Source organism: Sus scrofa, chromosome 2, assembly GCF_054392235.1.
Source record: "Sus scrofa isolate SSC_HxYL_T2T_F1_AM1 chromosome 2, Sscrofa_HxYL_maternal_Yorkshire_Landrace_v2.0, whole genome shotgun sequence".
Lineage (NCBI taxonomy): Eukaryota > Metazoa > Chordata > Mammalia > Artiodactyla > Suidae > Sus > Sus scrofa.
Window position 1 is genome coordinate 45,153,856 of NC_139384.1, and position 25,199 is coordinate 45,179,054.

General features: G+C 39.0%; 2 protein-coding genes and 2 non-coding genes across 6 annotated transcripts in view; all 4 read left to right on the top strand.

Moving 5' to 3' along the window:
• Positions 1–15,301, top strand: part of PIK3C2A (phosphatidylinositol-4-phosphate 3-kinase catalytic subunit type 2 alpha) — a 195,430-nt gene extending 180,129 nt beyond the window's left edge. For all 3 annotated transcript variants that reach the window (XM_021083275.2, XM_085011828.1, XM_085011829.1), the window contains 9 exons: positions 571–727; positions 1,901–2,010; positions 5,101–5,308; positions 6,939–7,063; positions 8,685–8,802; positions 8,892–8,964; positions 9,304–9,413; positions 9,501–9,626; positions 12,178–15,301. In XM_021083275.2, coding sequence (XP_020938934.2) covers positions 571–727; positions 1,901–2,010; positions 5,101–5,308; positions 6,939–7,063; positions 8,685–8,802; positions 8,892–8,964; positions 9,304–9,413; positions 9,501–9,626; positions 12,178–12,360 — 1,210 coding nt within the window. In that variant the 3' untranslated portion in view covers positions 12,361–15,301. The remainder of the gene's footprint in view (positions 1–570; positions 728–1,900; positions 2,011–5,100; positions 5,309–6,938; positions 7,064–8,684; positions 8,803–8,891; positions 8,965–9,303; positions 9,414–9,500; positions 9,627–12,177) is intronic.
• Positions 15,302–20,734: 5,433 nt separating this feature from the next.
• RPS13 (ribosomal protein S13) lies at positions 20,735–23,535 on the top strand. Its single transcript, NM_001244829.1, is given in 6 exon segments — positions 20,735–20,805; positions 20,950–20,998; positions 21,182–21,260; positions 22,201–22,370; positions 22,750–22,850; positions 23,456–23,535. Coding segments are annotated over 6 exon segments (456 nt in total). The 5' UTR covers positions 20,735–20,782; the 3' UTR covers positions 23,490–23,535.
• Positions 21,956–22,046, top strand: LOC146405354 (small nucleolar RNA SNORD14). Its single transcript, XR_014839296.1, has one exon. It is a non-coding gene; the product is annotated as a small nucleolar RNA SNORD14 (small nucleolar RNA).
• Positions 23,175–23,265, top strand: LOC146405355 (small nucleolar RNA SNORD14). Its single transcript, XR_014839288.1, has one exon. It is a non-coding gene; the product is annotated as a small nucleolar RNA SNORD14 (small nucleolar RNA).
• Positions 23,536–25,199: the final 1,664 nt, after the last annotated feature.

Genomic DNA, 25,199 nt, shown 5'->3' on the forward strand with positions numbered 1-25,199 from the left:
TCAACTATACTTCAGTGTTTTAAAAAGTCAGCTTTAAAAATCCCACAAAGTAATGTCCCAAACTGCTTTCTTTTCTTGCTGTTCTTTGCTTTTTGCTCCCTTTGAGCATAACTAGGGATGAAAAAGGCTCTAAAAGATGACTCTACCATATGTTAGACAAGAATCAGTATGTGTGTGTAGCCTCTATTTAAATGAATTAAGCTATGTTTTATTTTATATAGTTAGTGGTATTAGAAATGTTCCCACTTGTATAACGGCAACTGGTACAAAATTTTTCTCTGTATATTTGTAACTACTGTCTGGTCTCTATTTGGATGTGTGGGTTGATACTTATCACCTTGGAAAAAATAACATATAGAAATTCTAGCTAAATAATGAGATTACATGATAGCTTTCCTGGAATTGTGAATTTTTAAGAATTATGCCAATTCAGAACTGCCCGAAACTAAGTTACCCAGTTAGAAATTGCTGTAGCTCAGAGAGCTTTAGTTCAATAACCAGGTAATAGCAATGGCACTTATTTGAATATGTTCTGAAAATAAAGTTTGTATGTGCTTTCTTTTTAAATAGGGATCGGGCTCCTTTTGTACTGACCTCTGATATGGCATATGTCATTAATGGGGGTGAAAAGCCCACCATTCGTTTCCAGTTGTTTGTGGACCTCTGCTGTCAAGCCTACAACTTGATAAGAAAGCAAACCAACCTCTTTCTTAACCTCCTTTCACTGGTAACTGTGTTCTTTACAGGCATTTAATTAATTTTATATTCTGTGTTTCAATATCTAAAAATAGGCATTTTGTGATTTATTATTGTTATTATTATTTTTTTTATTATTTTTTGGTCTTTTTAGGGCCACACCTGAGGCATATGGAGGTTCCCATGCTAGGGGTCGAATTGGAACTGTAGCTGCTGGCCCACACCACAGCCATAGCAACGGATCCGAGCTGTGTCTGCGACCTACACCACAGCTCAAGGCAAAGCCAGATCCTTAACCCACTGAGTGATTCTAGGGATCGTACCTGTGTCCTCATGGGCGCTAGTCAGATTTGTTTCCACTGAGCCACAACAGAAACTCCCATTTTGTGATTTTTGTAATAAAATTTATTGTAGTTTCAAATGTCGGATGTATAATTACCGAAATATTTTAAAATTACTGCTGTGTAAAATATGCCAGACACCATTTATGTATAATACAAAAAAGAAGTCACTAGGGTGGGTACCCTGAGAATGAGCAGTAATGATAACTGAAAGGGACCCCAAGAGAGTCACATGGGATGCTGGTAAATATTTCGTGTCTTAATCTGAATGTGTTCAGATTGTGGACATTTGTTAACCTGTGCTGTTAAGATTTCTGTGATTTTTGGATATAAAGTAAAAAGTAAAAGCAGGAGTTCCTGCTGTGGCACAATTGAATCGGTGGCATCTTGGGAGCACTGGGACATGGGTTTGATCCCAGGCCTGGCACAGTGGGTTGGGGAATCCTCTGTTGCTGCAGCTGTGGCTTGAGTCACAACTGAGGCTTGGATCTGATCCCTGGTCCAGGAACTCCATATGCCATGGGGCGGCCAGAAAAGAAAAAAAAAAAAAAGGAAAAACCAACCAAACCTCCCCCACCCATGATTGTTGTGACTGAAATTGATGCAGAAACAGAACTAGACAAAAGGTCTGGATTTCACAGCTTTTATTCCATAAACTGGCTGTGAGTTCCAACAGTTGACTTCCTTGGCTAAGATTTTTCTCATTTATATGAGAATCATGTAGGTCCCTAAAATACTAACAAACTCCTCAAATTTGATTGGTTTTGTTTGCTCTATTTCTGATCACTTGGCTGTCTTTTAGGGAGGGGTAGGGAACAGACTTCTGAAAAATTTAACTCACAAACGTTTTTTTCTTTCTATAGATGATTCCTTCAGGGTTACCTGAACTTACAAGTACTCAAGATTTGAAATACGTTAGAGATGCACTTCAACCCCAAACTACAGATGCCGAAGCTACAATTTTCTTTACAAGGTAGGTAAGGTATATTTAAATACATTAGTGAAGGCACATACTGTTTAGCTTTGCTTTGTTTTCTTTAGCTTAAACAAATTCTATATATCAAAATTCTGATTTATAGGAAAAAATCATGATTCACAATATTAGCAAATAGTAGGTTTATCAAAAGTTTATTGGGGTTCCCATTGTGGCTCAGCGGAAACGAATCCGATTAGTATCTGTAAGGATGAGGGTTCAATCCCTGGCCTCTTTCAGTGGTTCGTGGATCCAGTGTTGCCTTGAGCTGTGGTGTAGGACACAGACAGGGCTCGATTCCTGCATTGCTGTGGCTGTGGTGTAGGTCAGCGTCTGTAGCTCCAATTAGACCCCTAGCCTGGGAGTTTCCATATGCCTCGGATATGGCCCTAAAAAGCAAAAAAAAAAAAAAAAAGTTTATTTACTGAATACATATAAAGAATCAGCAATAGCACTTATATACATTTATTTCTTTCAATATATGATCTCAAATTTTATTAAGTACATGATTTCAGTTGTAAACATCCTACTAATGACTGTTTCTGCTAAACGTATTTTCTATGGTGCCAAACACAAGTTTTTTTTCCCCTAAAATATCTATACTAATGTATTTTTCAGGATTCTGCCATAGTAGTTTTCATGGATATAAGTGCTTATAACAGTGAACCCTGGGACGCTGCTGTAGTAAATTGTTATTATGTGATGTAGTACTTGAAACACATATACTAATAACTGACATTTCAACTGGTGATTCTTGCTTTAAAAGCAGATTTTCCTGGCAAATATGTTCTAAAGGTCTGGAGACTAGGTGGGTCAGGACTTGTGGTACCACCTCATTAGATGCTACAGCAAGGAGGGGCACATAAGCTCGTGTTTTTTTCTTTCCTTTTCTCTTCCCTTCTTCCTCTTAGTAGAGAAGAGGCAAAAAACATTGGATTGGACTTCCTAGTCTCAAGAGTCTGGGCTGAATTAAATTGAAGGATGCTGACTTTTGAGTAGTCTTCCAGATTAATCATGATAATTTAGGTATTGCTGGGGTTTGTTTTGTTTTGTTTTTTAAGAGATATTTTGGCTCCCCTGGGTAAAACTAGAAAGCAGGCATGTTAGGTATTAATTGGCTTGACCTGCCATAACAATATACCTTAGACCAGGTTGCTTAAACAAAGGAAATTAATTTTCTCATAGTTCTGGAGACTGGAAAGTCCAAGCTCAAGATTGCTTCCTGGTGAGGGTTCTAGCTCAAAGACAACTGCCTTCTTGCTATTTCCTCACATGAAGGAGGAAGGAGAAGAAAAAGGAGGAAGAAAGTCATTCTCTTAAGGGTACTCCTAATTCCATAAAAGCCTTGTGAGGTTGGGGTTTCAATGTATGAATTTGGGGGATACAAACATTCAGTCCATTAGATGGTAGAAACCTTTGTATGAGGTTCCTTGACTTTTGTTTTTGACTTTCTTTCCGCTTTCTTTATTCCTTTTCTGTTTCTGAGACTCCTGATTTCCTTCACTAACCTAAAATGACTCATTCAGATCTGCCTTCCAAATTTATCTCTACCAAATACTCATCTTGTCAAAACTTCTTTTCCCAACTGAGGGAAATTAGGATCCTGAAGAAGCAAGTCCTGAAGAAGGAATCTGATACCAGATTGTACTGTTCTACTGTTTGATAGAATGGATTTTTTTTTAATTTAATTTTGCAGCATATGGAAGTTCCCAAGTCAGGGATTGAACCTGAGCCACAATAGTGACCCCAGCTACTGCAGTGACAATACCAGATCCTTGACCTGCTGTGCCACACGAGAACTCCTATTCTATTTTTTATTTCTTTAATTTTTATTTTATTTTGGAGTATAGTAGATTTACAGTGTTGTGTTTCAGGTGTATAGTAAAGTGACTGTATATATATAGTGACTGAATATTCAGGTGTATAGTAGAGTGACTGTATAGCAAAGTGACTCAGTTAGACATATACCCATTCTTTTTCAAATTATTTCCCCATATGGGTTATTACAAAATACTGAGTAGAGTTCCCTATGCTGTACAGTAGGTCATTGTTGATTATCTATTTTATATGTAGTAGTGTGTGTGTATGTTAATCCCAAACTTCTAATTTATCCCTCCCCCCTTATTTTACGCTTTGGTACTCTAAAGTTGTTTTCTAAGTCTATGAGTCTATTTCTGGTTCTGAAAATAAGTTCATTTGTATCATTTTCCTAGGAGAATGGATTTTTAAAATTTTGGATTACTTTGGATACTTCCTTCTATATTTTCCCCATTTATTACAAGTGAATACTTTAATGAATCATCTTTTGGCATCATATTCTTCTGTCCTTAATAGTTTGTTTTTTTTCTTTTTCTTGATCTTTTGTCCTTTTAGGGCCACATCCACGGCATATGGAGTTTCCCAGGCTAGAGGTCTAATTGGAGCTGTTGCTGCCAGCCTACACCACAGCCCGCATCTACACAGCCTATACCACAGCTCACGGCAGTGCCGGATCCTTAACCCACTGAGCAAGGCCAGGGATCAAACCCAAAACCTCATGGTTCCTAGTTGGATTTATTTCCACTGTGCCATGGCAGGAACTCCCCCTAATAGTTTAATTAATTAGTATTGGACACCACAGAGCTTAAGAAATCCAAGCATCATTTCTTAGAGACAGTGTGTAGAATGGAATGAAGACATTTCTGTGGTAATTTTTTTTTTTTTTTTTTTAGGGCTGCAGGTGTGGCTTATGGAATTTCCCAGGCTAGGGGTTGAATTGGAGCTGTAGCTGCTGGCCTATGCCACAGCAGTGCTGGATCCTTAACCCACTGAGCAGGGCCAAGGATCAAACCCACATCCTCGTGGATATTAGTTGGGTTTGTTTCCTCTGAGCTACATCAGGAATTCCCTAAAATTTTTTTGTTGGAGTGAGATATATTTTAACAGGTTTTTTTGGCCTCTGGAACAAAGGGAATCCTTGGCAAAGTGAGAATCTGCTTAATGTTTTTAAAAGAATGAAAGTATTTTTCATTTTTTATTATGTTAAAATAACTCAGAATGTTTTCTCATGAACTATATGTAATGTTAACACATTTTCTGATTATTTTGTAGGCTAATTGAATCAAGCTTGGGAAGCATTGCCACAAAGTTTAACTTCTTCATTCACAACCTTGCTCAGTTGCGTTTTTCTGGTCTTCCTTCCAATGATGAGCCCATCCTTTCATTTTCACCCAAAACATACTCCTTTAGACAAGATGGTCGAATCAAGGAAGTCTCTGTTTTCACTTATCATAAGAAATACAACCCAGATAAACATTATGTAAGTTTGTTTTGGTGTCTGTAGAGACTCATGCATGCGTTATTGTTGTCCTTTCTTACTTCCTTCACTTTCTCTGGTAAAGTTAAAGCATTTGAACTTTTCATACTTCTTTCTTCCTTGGAGGGTCCAAAAATAAATAAATGTACTTGGAGTATCCCTAATTGTTTTTTGGTATTTATTTCTTGGTAAGTTTGCTCTAAAACCATGTCTAAAACCGTGTCTCTTCCTCTCAGAGACAAGACTGAAAGGGTGGTGCTATTTTGCCTTTCTCCTTATCTTCGGTTTGTTCTTAATTTCACAGATAAAGTTCATTCATTGTAGCAAACTCAACCAGCATAGAAGCACGTAAAGTAAAAATCTAAGTTCTCATTCCCCTCTCCAAGGCTGAAGTATTACAAAGTTTGTTTTTGAACAAAAACAAGATCTTTAGTGTGCCTCCCCCTACCCCATGGAATAGCATTATCATCCTTTTTGCTCTAATTTTTATTGGAAAATACTTTATGGCACTGTCAGCCTTTACATTTTTTTAAAATTTATTTAAAATTTTTTTGTTTTTATTTCTGGCTCTACCTGTGGCATGTGGAAGTTCCTGGGCCAGGGATCAAACGCAATACCACAGCTATGGCAACACCAGATCCTTAACCCGCTGTACTACAAGGGAACTTCCCAGCCTTTAAATTTTTGTCAAGTCAATAGATTTTAAGAACTGACTTCACTATTATTTTTTTTTTAATTTTTTTGTCTTTTTAGTGCTGCATGTGCAGCATGTGGAAGTTCCCAGGCTAGAGGCTGAATCGGAGCTGCAGCTTTTGACCTACACCACAGCCATAGCACTGCCAGATCTGAGCCGCATCTGTGACCTATACCACAGCTCATGGTAACACTGGATCCTTAACCCCTGAGCGGGGCCAGGGATCAAACCCGTGTCCTCATGGATATTAGTAGGGTTTGTTACAACTGAGCCACAACAGGAACTCCTCTTATTTTAATTTTCACCTATTATTAGTAAATAATCGTATGTTTACTGAGTATTTTAGGACATCATTTTATTGAATAGTCCATTCTTTCCCCCAGTGGTTTATAATGCTTCCTTTAAATATATTAAGTTATATCCTTGAATTTATTTCTGATTGTCCATAGATATATCTGACTCTGTGCACCAGTATTTTACTCTTTAAATACTTTATAATATGGTGACTTTGTAACATAGTTTAAATATCCAATAACATGAGTTTTTCCTTATTCCTCTGTTGTATTAAGTTTTGCCTTCTCATTTGCTCTTCTAAATGAAGTTACTTACTAATATTTTCATTGGAAATAGACTAAACTTATAAATTTGGGAAGTTACATTTACTTAATCCTGGAAACAGAATGACTTTACATTTTACTTCTTCTTTTTTTTTTTTTCTTTTTTTTTCATTTTACTTCTTTTTATTTATATTACAATAGTTAAGATTACTCTTAGGATGTCATTGGATATGCTATACATATGATGACTTTATATTTGTTATTGGTAATGTGTATTTCCAGGTGAAAAGCACTTGGTACATATAATGCTCCAGCTGAAAATTTTCTGTCAGGAAAGGTTATATTATAAATCTAATATATTTGAGGTGTGATTTATTTTCAGATTTATGTAGTCCGGATTTTGAGGGAAGGACAACTTGAGCCATCATTTGTGTTCCGGACATTTGATGAATTTCAGGAACTTCACAATAAGCTCAGTATTATTTTTCCACTTTGGAAGCTACCAGGGTATGTTCCCATCCTTGTACATTAATCCTTTTTTAATAGGAAACTTTATTATCCAGTATAGGTCAGAGTTCTCTTGAGGCACAGCTGGTTAAGGACCTGGTGGTATCACTGCAGTGGCTTGGGTCACTGCTGTGGCACAGGTTTGATCCCTGGTCCTGGAATTTCCATATGCTACAGCTGCAGCCAAAAAAAAAAAAAAAAAAAAAAGTATGGGTCGAAAGCTTTGTGTTAAGTTAATGTAAGAACCTGTGGACCATGTGCGACTAATTTTCCTTTGTATCACAAGAGCCTAGTACAGTATTAGACACAAACAAGGAACTAAGTTTTTGTTGAATGAATAAATGATCAAGATCTTAACCTTAAAATATGGAATTTTTCCACCTTTCTGAACCACTGTAGGAATAATCTATTATGGCCATACTGAGCTCCTCTTAAAAATGTTAAGCTGAGGCACTGAGACTATTTCACAAAATGTGAATGTTTACTTTTATATTTGATACCTTTTGGAAACCTTCAGTTTTTATTGTAGCTAATGACCAGTAGATTTCCTGTGTTGAATTGCTCATATTCTCAGGTTAGATTTTGAAAATAAAGAGGCAGCAGAGTGGGTATCAGAGTTGATTTCCATGTGCAGTCTCATTTTTTTTCCACTGCCCCCAAAATAAGCAGAGCTAAGATGATCTTGTCCTGTGGCATTTGTGGATTTTACTTGTGTCCATAATTGCAATAGCTATGGCTAATAATGATTGTTTTGGAGAATAAGATCTGCATGAAATCATAAAATATTTGTGAATGATTACTCTTGAGAGGAACAAAAGTAGAAAATAAGTAATAAATTTAGCATATTAGCAAACACTATATCTTTTGTACCAAGATCAGAAAAATATAATATATACTTGAACTATTTCATCTCTAGTACTTTGAAGAGAAATCACAAAAATTACTATATAGGTAAAGACTCCACTTTGTATTTAAGTGTGTAAAAGTATATTTCTTTTTTCTTCTTTTCTTTGTATGGCAGCTCCTGTGGCATATGGAAGCTCCCGGGCTAGGGGTCAGATTGGAACTGCAGCTGCCAGCTTACGCCGCAGCCACAGCAACACTAGATCTGAACCATATCTATGGATCCCACACCACAGGTTCCAGCAAGGCTGGATCCTTAACCCACCAAGTGAGTCTGGGGATCAAACCCTCATCTTCATGGACACTATGTTGGGTTCTTAACCTGCTGAGCCACAATGGGGACTCCCTAAAAGTGTATTTCTTTGTCTTTTTTTTTTTTTTTTTGCTATTTCTTGGGCCACTCCTGCAGCATACAGAGGTTCCCAGGCTAGAGGTCGAATTGGAGCTGTAGCTGCCGGCCTACGCCAGAGCCACAGCAATGCTGGATCTGAGCGGTGTCTGCAACCTACACCACAGCTCATGGCAACGCCGGATCCTTAACCCACTGAGCTAGGGCAGGGACCGAACCCGCAACCTCATAGTTTCTAGTGGGATTCGTGAACCACTTCGCCACGACGGGAACTCCCAAAAGCGTATTTCTAAATAAATGTTGTGCTTGATTCTATAAATACTCCCAGAGGAAATAATTTCAATCTTGTTTTTTGTCATTCTTTTGTAGCTTTCCTAATAGGATGGTTCTAGGGAGAACACACATAAAAGATGTAGCAGCCAAAAGAAAAATTGAGTTAAACAGTTATTTACAGAGTTTGATGAGTGCTTCAACGGATGTAGCAGAGGTGACTATCCTAAATGAAAAATAATAGCATGCTATTTTTGGTACTACATAATGTTTAAATTAATGAGTCTTTTTTCTCTTCTACCTTAGTGTGATCTTGTTTGTACTTTTTTCCACCCTCTACTTCGTGATGAGAAAGCTGAAGGAATAGCTAGGTCTGCTGGTGAGATTATTTTTTTCTCTTTATTGATAATTTATGGCCTCTTAATGACCTGCAAGCCTGTAACTTCTCAGTGGATGTGGTAGAATGACTGGGGTTACTGGTTGTAACCAGTGAGAATGAGGGGAGGATATTCTTTCTAAGCCTGTCTATTTCTGGATAAATAAAGTTTTCCTAATGAAGTGCGATTACTAAAGAAGTATATATGTATTAGTAACCCAGCAGGTTCTTGCCTTTTTTTCCTCCAACATGCAGTGGTCCTAGAATTAAGGCAAAATGGTTCTTTATAGCTTGAACCACTCAAGCAACATAAAATAGAGATGAACACATTTGTATTTTCAGATGCAGGTCCCTTCAGCCCCACTCCAGGCCAAATAGGAGGAGCAGTGAAATTATCCATCTCTTACCGAAATGGTACTCTCTTCATCATGGTGATGCACATCAAAGATCTTGTGAGTAATTACAAATAATGATCGTTGTGGAAGAAACCTATACCTTGGTAGGAAGCGACACTGTTAAGGGAATGCTTTTCTTTATAGGTTACTGAAGATGGGGCTGATCCAAATCCATATGTCAAAACATACCTACTTCCAGATACCCATAAAACATCCAAACGTAAAACCAAAATTTCACGAAAAACAAGGAATCCGACATTTAATGAAATGGTAAGATAAAATCATTTCTAAAAATATCCTAGATGTGTTTTTTTGAGATTTTTCATTTTAAACACTTCTGATTAAAATTTTTTAGCTATCAGTAGCTGAACTATTTATTTACTGCTATTAACGCAAACCAATAGCAGTCCTGTGGAATATAACAAATTTTGCAGAATTAAACCTTTGATTAAAGAACCTTAGGCTTTAAAAATATCTTAAGGGCCATTATTCAGCTACCATCTAGTGCTTAAAACTCTTTCAAAAAGTGGATGTCTAATCTATGCTGAAATATTTCGAGGCCATCCACGTTGTTTTGGTCAGATCCAGCTCTTAGATTATTTTTTGTATTGAGCTGATTATTTTTTGTACTTAAATTATTTTCTTCATGCACCAGTATATCTCAGTTGTACCTCTTGGAACCACACAGAAATGCCCTTCTCCTCCTTCTACATGGCAGCCCTTGAGATAATTGAAGTTCAAAGGCCCTCCCTCGTTACTCCTTTTTTTTTTTTTTTTTTTTTTTTTTTGTCTTTTTGCCTTTTCTTGAGCCGCTCCCACGGCATATGGAGGTTCCCAAGCTAGGGGTCTAATCGAAGCTATAGCCACCAGCTTATGCCAGAGCCACAGCAACGGGGGATCCTTAACCCACTGAGCAAGGCCAGGGATCAAACCCACAACCTCATGGTTCCTAGTCAGATTTGTTAACCACTGCGCCACGACGGAAACTCCCTCTTTATTCTTTTAAAACATCTTCAGTACCTTTACCTTGGTTTGATAGGAAGTAGTTTCATCCTCCTTCTAAATTGTCTTAGTCTGTCAGCAACCCTCTTAAAATAGAGTGATCTGAAAGCAGTAAGTGATACATAAGCTCAACAGGTGTGGAGCAGAACTGCGACTTTGCTGAGCTATTCATGGCCAGCTTATAAATTTACTAATCTATTAAAACCCACTAACTTTAGTTGACTATTACTTTGGAATAAACAGCACATGATTTGTGTACATTAATATTATATCCACACAAAAATGTCTGGATAGAGATTTGGAAGCAGATAATTCTGGATTTTCCTGAAGATTATAAATTTGTTAAAACCATGTTGTACTTTCTCAGCGCTTTACTTTTTTATTATTAATTTTTTTTCCTTTTTCGGCTGCACCCATGGCATCTGCAAGTTCCAGGCCAGGGACCTAATCTGAGTTGGAGCTTCAGGGTACACCACAGCTATAGCAATGCTGGATCCTTAACCCACTGTCCTGGGCCTGGGGACTGACACCTCCATAGAGACAAGCCAGATCATTAACCCACTGTGCCACAGCGGAAACTCCCTCAGCCTCAGAAAGCATATAAAATGTTTGAAGACCAGTTGGTATTATTCTCAAAATGTAGTATTGGCTTGGAGTTCCCACTATGGCGTAATGCAACTGCCAGCATCTCTGAAGTGCCAGGATGCAGGTTCTGTCCCTAGCCCAGCACAGTGAGTTAAAGGATCTGGCATTGCTGTAGCTGCAGTGCAGGTTGAAATGGTGGCTCAGATCTGATCCCCGGCTAGGGAACTCCATATGCTGAGTGGTGGCACCCAAAAATGGAAAAAAAAAAAAAAAAAAAGTAGTACTGGCTTTTTTTTTTAGGATAGTGTTATACTTTCAAGAAACTGAAATATGGATATGGTTAGTTTTTTAGTTCTTTTAGTCAAACAGTGGGTACTAGATTAAAGAGATGTTGGTCAGAAGGTATGGTAAGGCTTTCTTGAAGAAAAAAAATTTAAGTGTTGAATGTGGTATTTGAAAGAGAATAGTTTTTCAGTGCTCCAGATTTGCTGTAAACTGCATTTATAGTTGATGGTTTTGCACTGAATTGCGGATAATCAGAAATTAGTGTTTCATGGCATATAAAATTTAACAGAAAAAAGACAGGAAACAGAAATTTTAACCTTCATTTTTGTAAAATAATTACACTATCCTAATTGCTTCCCTCTGCTTTTTCATCTATTCTTTTCCTTCTATTTCTCTTTTTTTTTTTCTTGGCCTCACCCAAGGCATTTGGAAGTTCCCAGGCTGAGGATCAAATACATACTGCCTGGTCTTTAACCCACTGTATATAGGGGGAACTCCCTCTGTTTCACTTTTTAAGATGATCTTTTTTTTTCTCATTTTTTTCAAAAAAATTTTTTATTGAAGTATAGTTGAATTACAATGTTGTGTTAATTTCTGCTGTACAGCAAAGTGATTCAATTATATCATTTTAAGGCAGGCTGCCGTGTAATTTCTTTTCCCTTCTCCGTACTTCCATATCAGGAAAACCATGTTTTTAGTTTTCAGCCAACGACAAATTTTCTCCTTTGTGCATTCCTGTGTCATACGCTCAGAGGAATGACAATACAATCCAAGACTCCTGAAATACAAAATGCATCTAAAGTTTGAGGCAGGTTCTACCAGATGTGTCATAATCCATGTCATTAGTTGTAGCCACTCTTTGACTCTTAATCTCATTCATGTTTTTACTTGAAATAATCCTAGAAACAAAATAATGTGTAATAATTTTTTCTTTTTGCCTTTACTATAGCTTGTGTATAGTGGATATAGCAAAGAAACCCTAAGACAGAGAGAACTTCAGCTAAGCGTACTCAGTGCAGAATCTCTGCGGGAGAATTTTTTCTTGGGTGGATTAACCCTGCCTTTGAAAGATTTCAACTTGAGCAAAGAGACGGTCAAGTGGTATCAGCTGACTGCAGCAACCTATTTGTAAGCTAGTGAACTTCTGAGCTTTGGAAGCAAGAACATTTATAAACAATGTGCACATACACATGTGGACTTTGTACAGTATTTTTATACTTGGACACAAACGATAAAGTAAATGTACTTGCTTCATTTCAACATATCTGTTGGACCAACACTCACTTAACTAACTTTTATGAATTTGTTGACTCCATTGCTATTTCAAAGTCATTGTATAGAATGCTGTAAATCCTAAACTTAATATATAATAAGTCCTGAGAAAGACTTTGAATTGGTAAAGGATTTAATCCTTTCTTGAGTAATTCAGAGTAATAGCTTTAGTGTGGTCTGATAGTACTGTGTCTATTCAACCATCTGTTTTGCATTGTTTCTTACACAGACACAGCATGTTTGTTTTCCTGTTTTGCACCTTTTATAGCCTTTACCACTGTGTATGTTCACAAACACCAAAGGAGAGAAAAGGTGCAGGATGTTACTGTAAAATGCAGCTGCTATTCACAGGGCCGAAAAGCAAAGCACAAATAATCGTTATGTTAAGAACTACTAAGTAGTTTATAGAAGTAGGGGAAGATAACATTGCTTTTTATTATTCATGTGTTTAAAGCCTTTTTCAGAATAAGTGCCGATCACTGAAGTTGTAAATAATGGTGCCTTAACTTCATATGCTTCTCTGGCACTTCATTTCTGATTTCTTTCCTGACTTGATAGTAATTTCCACTCACTTTTTACTAAGACAAGAATTTATGTACACTTACTAATGTTTTTCCCAGAGAAAGATCATTTTCTGTACTTCGGATGTGACTTAGTTATTTAAACATCAGCCATTTGATTTGTTTTTGGTACCCAGTAACTGAATGAGATTCATCAATGTAGCTGTACACTAAATTCCATCATTCCATTATAATCCTGCATTTATTCCCCAGAGTGTGAATTGAAATTTAGTAATTTCACTTCCATATGTCCATATCCACTCCCTCATTAAACAAGGGAAGATGTTCACCCACATGACCATTCCTGTTCCATAGAAGAACTCCATGGGTAGGGCAGACTCTTGACAAGAGGCCCAGGACAAGAATTCTAGGGTCTAGACTAAATTTTAATGTAGGCTTTTATGGCACAGTTTGTCTTGTAAGTTGTCTTACTTAAACATTTGTAAACATTGTACATTCATATGAATTACTTTCCTTAATATAATGGGCTTTAGAATCATAAGGGACATGACGGTAATTATTCCACAATAAACATTATGATTCATTTGAATTAATTATTCATTCAGCTTCACACAATTTTGTGTTTAGTTTGGATAAATAGGTATATATAAGATTAATTCTCATGGCTAGAATAGAAATTCAGACACTTTTAAATGGTAAGAGATTGTAGCATTCTAGTTGCTGTGAGATAAATGACAGAATATGCAATGAAAAATACCAAGAAAGAAAGCACAATCTCCGATTCAGTTGCACACAACAGAATTTGTATGAACTGTGCACATGTTTAATAAAAATGGTGATATCTGCAGAGCAGAAATAGGAGCGTTGAGGGTGTATCAGAGGGCAGGTTAAAAAAAAAACTTGAAATTTTTGGTGCCTAACACTAATGGTCCATTTGTAGGAAATCCCATGAGTGTGCTATATGAATGCCTTTTCTAAATATTAAAATGTGCTATTTAATAAGTTAATTAAAATGCAGATTAAAGCACCACCGTTTATTTGCTTTTTCCATATACAGTTAACATTTCCTCAAAGTAAAGCTTTGCAAATGTAAAGAAATACTAGATATTTTTACCTAAGTTTTTAAAACCTAATTCCATTCCAAGAGTTGTCACTTAGCCACTGCTAAAGAAAAAAAAAAAAAAAAGTCTTGGTAAAAGGTCATTGTTAATTGGACTCAGTGTATACTGCCTATTTACAATCTGTTACAGCAATGTCTTTTACACAAAGAGTTAGAAAATGTCATGTCACTTTTTCAATTATAAGAAATAGAGATTCTTTTCTAAAAGTGTATATTATAATTAACACTATATAGTTAACCAGAATTCAAAACAAGTGGAAATGTTTCTTTAATTTAACTCATTATGTGCCTTCTTTGGTCATTAAAAAACATATATAATTACATATATTTTAAATATAAGTTATTTCTTTCTGAAACACTAATCTTCAGCCCTTAGCAAAAAAAAAAAGGAAAAAGAAAAAAGAAAATGACAGAGGCACCGTCTTGCACTACTTACTATCAGTAAGTTTTAAATTAGTTGTTTTTTAAACATTTTTAAAGCTTGCAATTAAAGTAAATCTGAAACAAACATTTAAACTAGCCAAGACACTAATTTTTATGTGTAATCACAATATTTTATACCTATCTTTATTGAATAAAAATAATTATGCTACAGGTAAGTCCTACACCAGAAGAATTCTTTCCTCTTGCAGTGTTTTGGGACTTGAAAATAATGGTTTACTTAAAGAACCAATTATTTTCTCTACTGAGGAACCCAATGTAGATCTTGCACTGATGTTTTTATTACTGCCTTTTTAAGAATCTCTAGATATCTAGATGTTAAGGCATGTATGATCTTTGATAAAGTATTCTTTTATATTTTCAAATTAATGTTGTATAAATGTTTTAATATCTTGCCTTAAATTAGTTCACTGTTCTTTCTGGGATTCAAGCATTGTGGCATTTAAAAGAGGAAACGTTCAATTTGATACTTATACTTCAGATCAAAAAGGAATGAAGCCCCATTACCATAATCCATGGATTTACTTACATGCTCTTTGACTAGCAGTGCAGATATGAATGAATATGACAGTCTTATCTATAAGAACCAAATACTTTAATTATATTAAGGTAGTGAGTAAAGATGTATAATATTTTTATTAATATCTTGAATATATTCAGTGGATTGAATGTGATTTCATAACTGTACTACAATTGTATTAAAATATTTCTTGAACAAAGGAACTCTGCACTCATTTCTTGTCAACATAGTAACATTCCTGCTTCTCAACTCTGATATGAACTCACTGTTGCTTTTCTTTGCATCTCACCCAGGAGTTTAGTAGTTTCAGATAATCCTGAATTTCAGAATTGGCCTGTCATTTGCACCTAAAATGTCCAAATAGAGTGTCTGACCTCTAAGTGTTTTTCTTGGAAGGGGTGGATTGCCACTTTGTTAGAGCCCCATCACCATTTCATAAAAGTAAAATGCTTTTGTGAATATAGTATGGCTGTTACTATACTATTTAATATTCAAGTAATTAATAAATAGTATAGTAACAGCCATTCTATAACATATCTTCAGAACAGAGATATGCAGATTCTTTTTTTTCTTTTTGTCTTCTGTCCTTTTAGGACCACACTCACAGCACATGGAGGTTCCCAGGCTAGGGGTCCACAGCCACAGTAACGCCAGATCCTTAACCCACCGAGTGAGGAGGTCAGGGATCAAACCCTCAACCCCGTGGTTCCTAGTTGAATTCATTTACGCTGCGCCACGATGGGAACTCCCCTATCATGCAAATTTTAGATATATACAAAGTTAGACAACATAATGGCCTCCATAAATGAATCCTATCACATATCTTCAACAATCATTACCTTAGGACTAATCTCCTTTGATGTGTATTAACTAGGATATTTCTAGGTGTAGATCTGTTTTTATTTTTTTTCTGTTTAGGATTCTCGAATCTATGGATCAGCAACTTTCTTCAGTTCTGAATTTTATTATGATTTCTTTTCAAATTCACTACTTCTCTGTTTAACCCATTTGTTTGATTTTTAATTTTGATTATTGTATTTTTCACTTCTATTTGAGTTTTGTTGTTTGTTTGAATCATAATCCAGGAAAGACACAAGACTGCCAAGATCAATGAGGAAAGAATAGTTTTTTTCAACAAATGGTGCTAGGACAATTACATAACCACATACAAAAAAGAGAAGTAGGATTCATAATATATACAAAAATTAATTCAAAATGGATCAAAGACACAGTGGGGAGGAGAGTGGGGAGCGAGAGATTGGGAGTTTGGGATTAACAGATGCAAACTATTATATAGAGAATGGCTAGCAGTTCCCTAATGGCATAGTAAGGATCCAGTGTTGTCACTGCTGTGGCTTGAGTCAATGCTATGGCTTGGATTTGATCCCTGACCCTGGAACTTGTGCATGCCATGGGTACGGCCAGAAAACCAGAGTGGATAAACAACAAAGTCCTACTATATAGCACAGGGATGTATATTCAATATCCTGTAATAAGCCATCATGGAAAGGAATATGAAAAAGAATATATATGTGTGTATAACTGAATCACTTTGTTGTACAATGGAAATTAACACATTGTAAATCAACTATACTTCAATAAAATAAATTTTTTATGATTTTTATTGTTTCCATTATAGCTGGTTTATAGTGTTCTGTCAGTTCTCTACTGTACAGCAAGGTGACCCAGTTACACATACATGTATACATTATTTTTTCGATAAAATATTTATTTATTTTTGTCTTTTCTAGGGCCATACCTACGGCACATGGAGGTTCCCAGGCTAGGGGTCCAATCGGAGCTGTAGCCGCCGGCCTACACCACAGCCACAGCAACATGGAACCCAAGCTGTGTCTGCGACCCACACCACACCAACGCTGGATCCCCAACCCAGTGAGCATGGCCAGGGATCAAACCTGCAACCTCATGGTTCCTAGTCAGATTCGTTAACCACTGAGCCATGACAGGAACTCCTAGACAGGGTTTCCTAAGTATGTCACAAAAAGCACAAGCAACAAAAGAAAAATAGGTAAATTGTGTTTCATCAAAATTAAAAACTTCTGTGCATCAAAGGACACTTTTTTTTTTTTATCTTTTTGGCTGTGTCCATGACATGTGGAAGTTCCCAGGCCAGGGATCGAACCCGAGCCACAGCAGTGACAATGCCAGATCCTTAATCTGCTGCACCACCAGGGAACTCCAAAGGACACTTCTCCCTTTTTTGGCCACCCTGTGGCATGTGTAGTTTCTGGGCCAGGGATCAGATCTGAACCACAGTTGCAACCAACACTGCAGCTCCTAAAGGACACTTTTATTTATTTATTTATTTGTCTTTTTAGGGCCACACCCGAGGTACATGGAGGGTCCCAGGCTAGGGGTTGAATCAGAGTGGTAGCCCCTGGCCTTCGCCACAGCCACAGCAACACGCAATCCAAGCCACGTCTGCAACCTATACTACAGCTCACAGCAATGCCGGATCCTTAACCCACTGAGTGAGGGTTCGTTTCTGCTGAGCCACAATGGGAACTCGCCAAAGGACACTATTAATAAGTAAGAAGATAACTTCCAGGATGGGAGAATATATTCACAAGTCAAATCTGATAAGGATCTTGCTATCTTGAATACATAAAGAACTCTTAAAACTCAACAGAAAGCAAACACAAATTATCAGTCATCATATCACTCATATTTTTTAAATGTGTTTGTGAGGCTGTGGAGAAATTGGAGTCCTCAGGTATTGCTGATGGAAACGTAGAATGGTGCAGCTGCTGTGGAAAACTCTTCAGCAGTGATCAAAAAGTTAAACAGTTATCCCTGTGACCCAGCAATTCATTTATATATAATCTCCAAGAGAACTGAAAACAGATACTCAAGAATGTTCCCTTGTGGTGTAGCAGTTTAAGGATCCAGTGTTGTCAGAGCTGTGGCACAGGTCACAACTGTGTTGCTGGTTCAATCCCTGGCCCCAGAACTTCCATATGCGGCAGGTGTGGCAAAAAAAAAAAAAAAAGTAATCAAATACTAGTACACAAATGTTCATGGCATTATTTATAGTGGCCAAAAAGCAGAAATAACCCAAATGTCTATCAACAAATGAATAAACAAAATGTGATATAGCCATATGATGGAATATTATTCAGCCATAATGTATGGAGCATTATGCTGCAACATGGACGAAACTTGAAAAAAAATTTTTTTTTTTAGGGCCCCATGTGCGGCATATGGAGGTTCCCAGGTTGGGGGTCAAATCAGAGCTGCAGCTGCTGGCCTTTGCCACAGCCACAGGAACACAGGATCCAAGCTGTGTCTGTGACCTACACCACAGCTCACAGCAACACCGGATCCTTAACCCAGGATCCTTAACCCACTGAGCAAGGCCAGCGAATGAACCAGCATCCTTAGATACTAGTCGGATTCATTTCCACTGAGCCACAACAAGAACTGAAAACGTTTTAATGGGAAAAACCACAAACAAAAGGTCACATATTGTATGATTTCATTTAGATGAAATGTCCAGAATAGGCAAATTCAAGGACACAAAAAGCAGATTAGTGGTTGCCAGGGGCTGTGGGGGAGGAGATACTGGTGAGTGATTGCTTAAAGAATAGAAAGCTTTTTTAACGTGATGAAAATTCCTGAAATTAATGGTGATGGTTGCATAACATTGTAAATGTATGAGAAGGCACTAGGTTATACATTTTCAAATGGTTAAAATAGTGACGTTTATGGTATGTGAATTTTACCTCCATAAAACCTTTACAAATTCATAAATCAATTTTCAGAAACCATTTGATCACTGAAACTCTGCCTTTAACAAATGTGTTAACAGTGACTTTAGATAGTAAAATTATAATTTCTCTTGTCTTTAAAAAATAAGGGTTTTGTTTTTTTGTTTTTTCCTTTTCTAGGGCCGCTCCTGTGGTATATGGAGATTCTCAGGCTAGGGGGTCTAATTAGAGCTATGGCCACAGGCCTACGCCACAGCCACAGCAGCCCGGGATCCGAGCCACGTCTGCAACCTACACCACAGCTCACGGCAACGCTGGATCCTTAACCCACTGAGCAAGGCCCAGGATCGAAAGCGCCACCATCATGGTTCCTAGCCTGATTCGTTAACCACTGAGCCACGACAGGAACTCCCGTTTGTAATGAACAAAAAGTTCTCATCATGCGACACATAAAGGCAATAGAAGGTAAATACCGTTTCATTAAAATTCACACACATCTTGTTTTTATTATTACTGAATATACAATCATGGAAAGATAAGGTGAACTGAAAACTACTGGAGGGCTTCAACGTGACTAAAACAAAAAACCCTGAAAACAGTTATAATTCCTATACTACGAATAAATATTTGAGTAAACATTCCTATATATCCTTATTAGAAGTGGTCTTTTTACAACCGATTTTTTTCTTTCTTAACCAGAGTGGTATTCTCAAAACAATCCAGCACTGGTATGGGTTATATCTTAGACATCTATTATTCCACTGCAAGGTACAACTGTGGTAAATCGGAAGGTTGAGGGTAAATCATTCCGGCAATGCTGGAGGACTCAAAAAACTCATGTGTAGGAGTTCCTGTCCAGGCGCAGCCAAAAGGAATCCACTAGGAACCATGACGTTGGGGGTTCAATCTCTGGCCTCGCTCGATGGGTTGAGGATCCTGGCTGCCGTGAGCTGTGGTGTAGGTTGCAGAGGCAGCTCCGATCTGGCGTTGCTGTGGCTCTGGTGTAGGCGGGCAGCTGTAGCTCGGATTGGACCCCTAGCCTGGGAACATCCATATGCCGTGGGTGTGGCCCTAAAAAGCAAAAAACAAAAAAACCCTCATGTTTAAGTAAGTAAATGTACCGTAATCCATGCAGTCTTATTCTCAAATCTCTTTCATGTTAGCCAACGCTCTCTCGGACGCGGCTCCGTGAGGCCCCGCACTCCTCCCCTCCCAGCCAAGCGCCCCACCGCCCAAGGTGGGGGAAAGAGTGAAGAGGTCCCAGGTGGATGAGTAGGTACCGGGAAGGGGGTTCGCCAGGGCCTGATTCAAATCGCTAGGCTGATGCTCCGTACTCAGTGATCCCGCCACTGAAAGGCTAGGATTTGAGGTAAAGAAATGTCATCGCTATCTAGGCGGAGCCACTACCATTATTTACAGTCGCACTCATCACCACTGTAATATACCTGTGAAATTTTAAGGGAAGGTACAGACTTTGAGAAACTCAGGGCTAAGACAAAGTCTGACGCTGGTGCGAGGACGAAAAACTGCTCATGGCTGAACTTTGGGAGGCCAAGTTCGCTAGGCTGCAAGGGCGCAGATAACGGCCCTACGGGAAGGGACCAAATCTACCAACCCCTGCAGCCGAATCTGCTGCGTGCTTAGTCTCAATCCGGGATCCAAACTGCAGGACCTTGGCGGAGGCAGCACCTTCACAGAGCTCACAGCCGGGACAGGAGACGAACTTTTTCCCGCTCTGGTCAGGCACCGCCCCCCGGTACCGATGCATGACGGAACGTGTAGTCCATGTTGAAATGCATTTCGGGTTATGTAGTCACGCCGACGCCAGGAACCACATAGAGCAGCTCCTCCTCCCGCAAGCGAGGACGTGTGAGGTCACTTCCTGCGTGCACGGTGGCTTCCTGCGGCGCTCCCACCTCCTCTCTCTTTTTCGTTGCCTGACCGCCGCCATCATGGGTCGCATGCACGCTCCGGGGTGAGCTCGGGTTTGCAAGTGGGCTGCAGGGCTGGGTCCTGGGGTCGGGTAAATAGGGAGTGTGGGCAGCGGGCCGAGGGGGTGAGGTTTGGGGTTGCTGTGGCGCGGATCGCCTCCTCACGCCGAGACTGTTTCTCTCTCTAGGAAGGGCCTGTCCCAGTCGGCTCTGCCCTACCGCCGCAGCGTCCCCACCGTAAGTGGCGTGCGGGGATCGGGGAGAGGCCGGGAGGGGGTGCCAGTCGTCACTCGAGGGAAGTGGCGCGGGGAGGGAGACCACGTGTGCATAAGTGTGGGGTCTTCAGGGCGGTCAGGACCGCTGTGTTTCGGTTCCATCCCTGATTTCTCGTCTTAAGGCTGCTTTCTTTTCTATAAACAGTGGCTGAAGCTGACGTCTGACGACGTGAAGGAGCAGATCTACAAACTGGCCAAGAAGGGCCTGACTCCCTCACAGATCGGTGAGTAGTTTTGTCTGATGTAGCCTTTTCCGCCTGGCCTCGTGTAACTTGCTGGAAAAGAGTCTGAGAGTAAATATCTTACACGTGACTTGAAAATCTTTTCCACCTTTTCCTGGCTTTCTTGATGACCGAGGCCTAGTTTTCATTTGCAGAACTGTCAAGTTCTTACGTGGAAGACGGTAAAGTGATTGAAATGCTCGCCGAAATTTAATGAGTGTTCTTTGGGCTGGGTACCCTCCTAGGTGTAAGGTTCTAAGCCCTCGCATATACTGACTTCGATTCTGACAGCTATACTAGTGGTTTTCCTATTTTTAGTTAAGGGAACTTAGGCACATTGGGCTATATAATTAGCCCCAAATCACCCAGCTGTTGGTGGTGGCGTTGGAATTAGTTACATTGAGTCTTTGTCCTTTTCTCACAGTTAGATGTGCTTTGGACCTCAGCTGTGTGTGACTTTTGTGCAGATGGCTTTATTCCTCAAATGTTTTTCTGCTATGTGGTTCTGGATCCCTAGAATACAGAAGTAAAAAAAAGGGCAACATGTCTACTCTCCTGGAGCTTATAGTTTGGTGGAGGTATCACATACAAATAGGAAATAAATAATAGGCTGTCAAGCAGTCAGATGGTGCTATTTCGAAGAACCTCTTTGATTTTTTTTTTTTTTGTTGGTGGTGGTGGTCTGTAATCCAGCAAGCTCACTGTGATGATGGTCTTCCAACATTCGCAGTTTCCACCAGAAGGGGTTTTCCTTAGTGTTGGGTAAACCTTCCTTGGATGTCTGAGTGAGCTTTGCATGCCTTCTCATATTGGTGTCTGATTGTATAAAAGTAAGTCCTGTTTTTACAAGTGAGAAACTGGGAAAGTGACTAGATCTTAGACCCTGACATCACATGCTCCGGTTTGTGTGTATGGTGTGGGAATTTCTGTTACTTCTTTTCAGGTGTGATCCTGAGAGACTCACACGGTGTTGCACAAGTACGTTTTGTGACAGGCAATAAAATCTTGAGGATTCTTAAGTCCAAAGGACTTGCTCCTGATCTTCCTGAGGATCTCTACCATTTAATTAAGAAAGCTGTTGCTGTTCGAAAGCATCTTGAAAGGAACAGAAAGGTAAGAGAACAGAACTGTACAACTGTGTTTCAGTAAAACACAGTCTATCTGATTTGAATTATCTAAGATGATTTAGGGCACAAACAATGTACGAGGTAGTTGGTTGAAATAAAAATTCTTCCAGAGGGAGGCTCCCTAGATGCAGCACATTCAGTTGGTTGAAAATGTTGAGGTGTTTATTTTCAGCTTGTTAAGTCTTCTATTTCAAAGCTTTAAATTCCTTTAGGGACTTAATCTAGTCACTGGAACCCTAGCCTCTGATTCTGTTAAGGGGCACTGGCTTACTTTTCATTAAAGTGCATGGGGTCTAAACACTCTCCTGTTAAAATAATGTTAGTTATTAGTGGTTTACCTGAATTCTGCCCATTTTTATTTTTAGGATAAAGATGCTAAATTCCGTCTGATTCTGATTGAGAGCCGTATTCACCGGTTGGCTCGATATTATAAGACCAAACGAGTCCTTCCCCCAAATTGGAAATAGTAAGTATGAGCCCTTTTTGTTAAAAAGAACAGGAGTTGGCTAGATACTGAATATTTTAAATATTGTAAAAGGTCCGGCAGCATTTTAGACTGAAGCTATATGGTCAACTACGCTTTGTCATTGTAGCAAGAAAACAGCGGTAGACAAAAACCGGTGGGCAGGTGTGGCTGGTTCCATTGAAACTTCATTTACAAAGACCAGCAAAGGGTCTAGTTCTGTAATCTACTGATTCAGAACACAAACAGACCCTTTTACTCAATCTTAGGTTCGTTCTTAGCTCTACTCCCAGGTGTTTGTGTTGTATGAATTTTTGCATCGATTGCTCACTATGATGATTGATTTCCAAACATTCGCAGTTTCCACCAGAAAGGTTTTTCTTTATGTTGGCCAGTTCTTCCTTGGATGTCTGAGTGAGCATCTTCATTATGCTTGAGCTCAATGAACTGATTAAGGAACTGATCAGTTAGGTGTATTTTATTTTATATATCCGGGGTTTATTTTAGCTGTTAGGAAATTGCTTCATTAGTTTTGGGAGATTCTGTGAATGAATATGAGGGACTTCTGTTAATTCAGTTCTTCTTCCCTTTCCTTTTTTTCTTTTCAGCGAGTCATCCACAGCCTCTGCCCTGGTTGCATAAACTTGTTGGTTGTATGCAAAACAATAAAATCATTGTTTAATTAGAAGTATGTTTTGTATTTCTTTCCTTAAAAATTGTGTTCATCTTTTTGGATGTTAAAGTGTTTTAGCATAATTAGGATTGTGTGATTTCACAGGCAGCAGTAAGATAGCATCCATCCATTGCATCCCTTCACTGCTCAACTAGTTGAGCAGTTTATAGTTTCAAGAGTAGTTGATGTTCACAAGGCTGGGCCCAGTGGGTGTTGGTAGAGACTAGAAAGTAATGGTTTATTCTGATCTACTGCAATGATTCTTGGCACATGGAGTTCCCAGGCCAGGGATCAGATCCCAGCTGCAGCTGCAGCACCAGATTCTTTGCACTGTGCTGGGCCAGGGATCGAACCTGCATCCTGACACAGTGGATTCACTGCTGATCCCACTGCACCACAAAGGAGCTCCTGGTTTACTGTTTTGATGTCATGATAAAGATGTTTCTAAGTAATTTTAGTGTATTAGAGGTAGATCTGTGATGTTATCCATAGTGTGTGTGGAGGAGGGCATCTTTAGTTTGGAGGGAACTTGAAAGCAGTATTTGATCCAGTCTTGTGGGTGAGGGTGAAGATGAGGAAGAAAGGCTTTAGGGAATGCAAAGAACTATCTGAGATGAGCTCCACTTCCTGACCCTTGCAATGTTTGGGCAAGTTAAAATTTACTTAGCTGGGTGTTGTCAGAATGTTTCATTTAATTCTTAAAACCAAATGAGGTACATGGGTAATCCTGTGTGAGAGGCAAGTCTTGAAAACTGATTGAGTTCTAAGGATGTAGGACCAGTAAGTGATAAACATGTCTGGCTGGTTTATTCCTTCAGGATTTGGAAATTTCAAGCAAGCCATGTGGAGGTACCACCTTTTTCTAAGAGTTTATCACTTGAATAAGTGTTTAATAATAAACTTTACCCAAAGCAGTAATCAGAACTGGTTGAAATCATGGGCAAAGTCATTTGTTCTTGCTTTTTTGAGTGGGGGGACACCTTCGTTGTATCAAGAGTCCCAGGCTAGGGGGTCACATCAGAGCTGTCGCTACTGGCCATGCCACAGCAACGTAGGATCTGAGCCATGTCTGGGACCTGCACCACAGCTCATGGCAACACCGGATCCTTAACCCACTGAGCAAGGCTGGGAATCGAACCTACATCCTCAGGGATGCTAGTCCTTAACCACTGAGCCACGACAGGAACTCCAAAGTTCCTTATGAGACCAATGTAGCATTAATACCCTGGGGGATGCTGGGCTCTGGAGGTGTAGCTCCACCCTCATTTCCTTTTTTTGTGTGTGCTTTTTAGGGCCACACCCACGGCACATGGACATTCCCAGGCTAGTGGTCTAATCAGAGGTACATCTGCCGGCCTGTGCCACAGGCACAGTAATGTGGGATCTGAGCCTGTGTACACCACAGCTCATGGCAATGCTGAATACTTAACCTGCTGATGGAGGCCAGGGATTGAACCCAAAATCTCATGGTTCCTAGTCAGATTTGTTTTGCTGCGCCATGATGGGAACCTCACACAGTTTTTTTTGTTTGGTGCAATACAGCATGTGGAAGTTCCTCGTCAGGAATTGAATCTCAGCTGCTGCAGTCGGATTCTTAGCCCACTGTGCCACAGCAGGAACTCCCATATATTTTATATTTTGTAAAACTACCTTTCAAATGTGTACTGATAAGTTCTCAA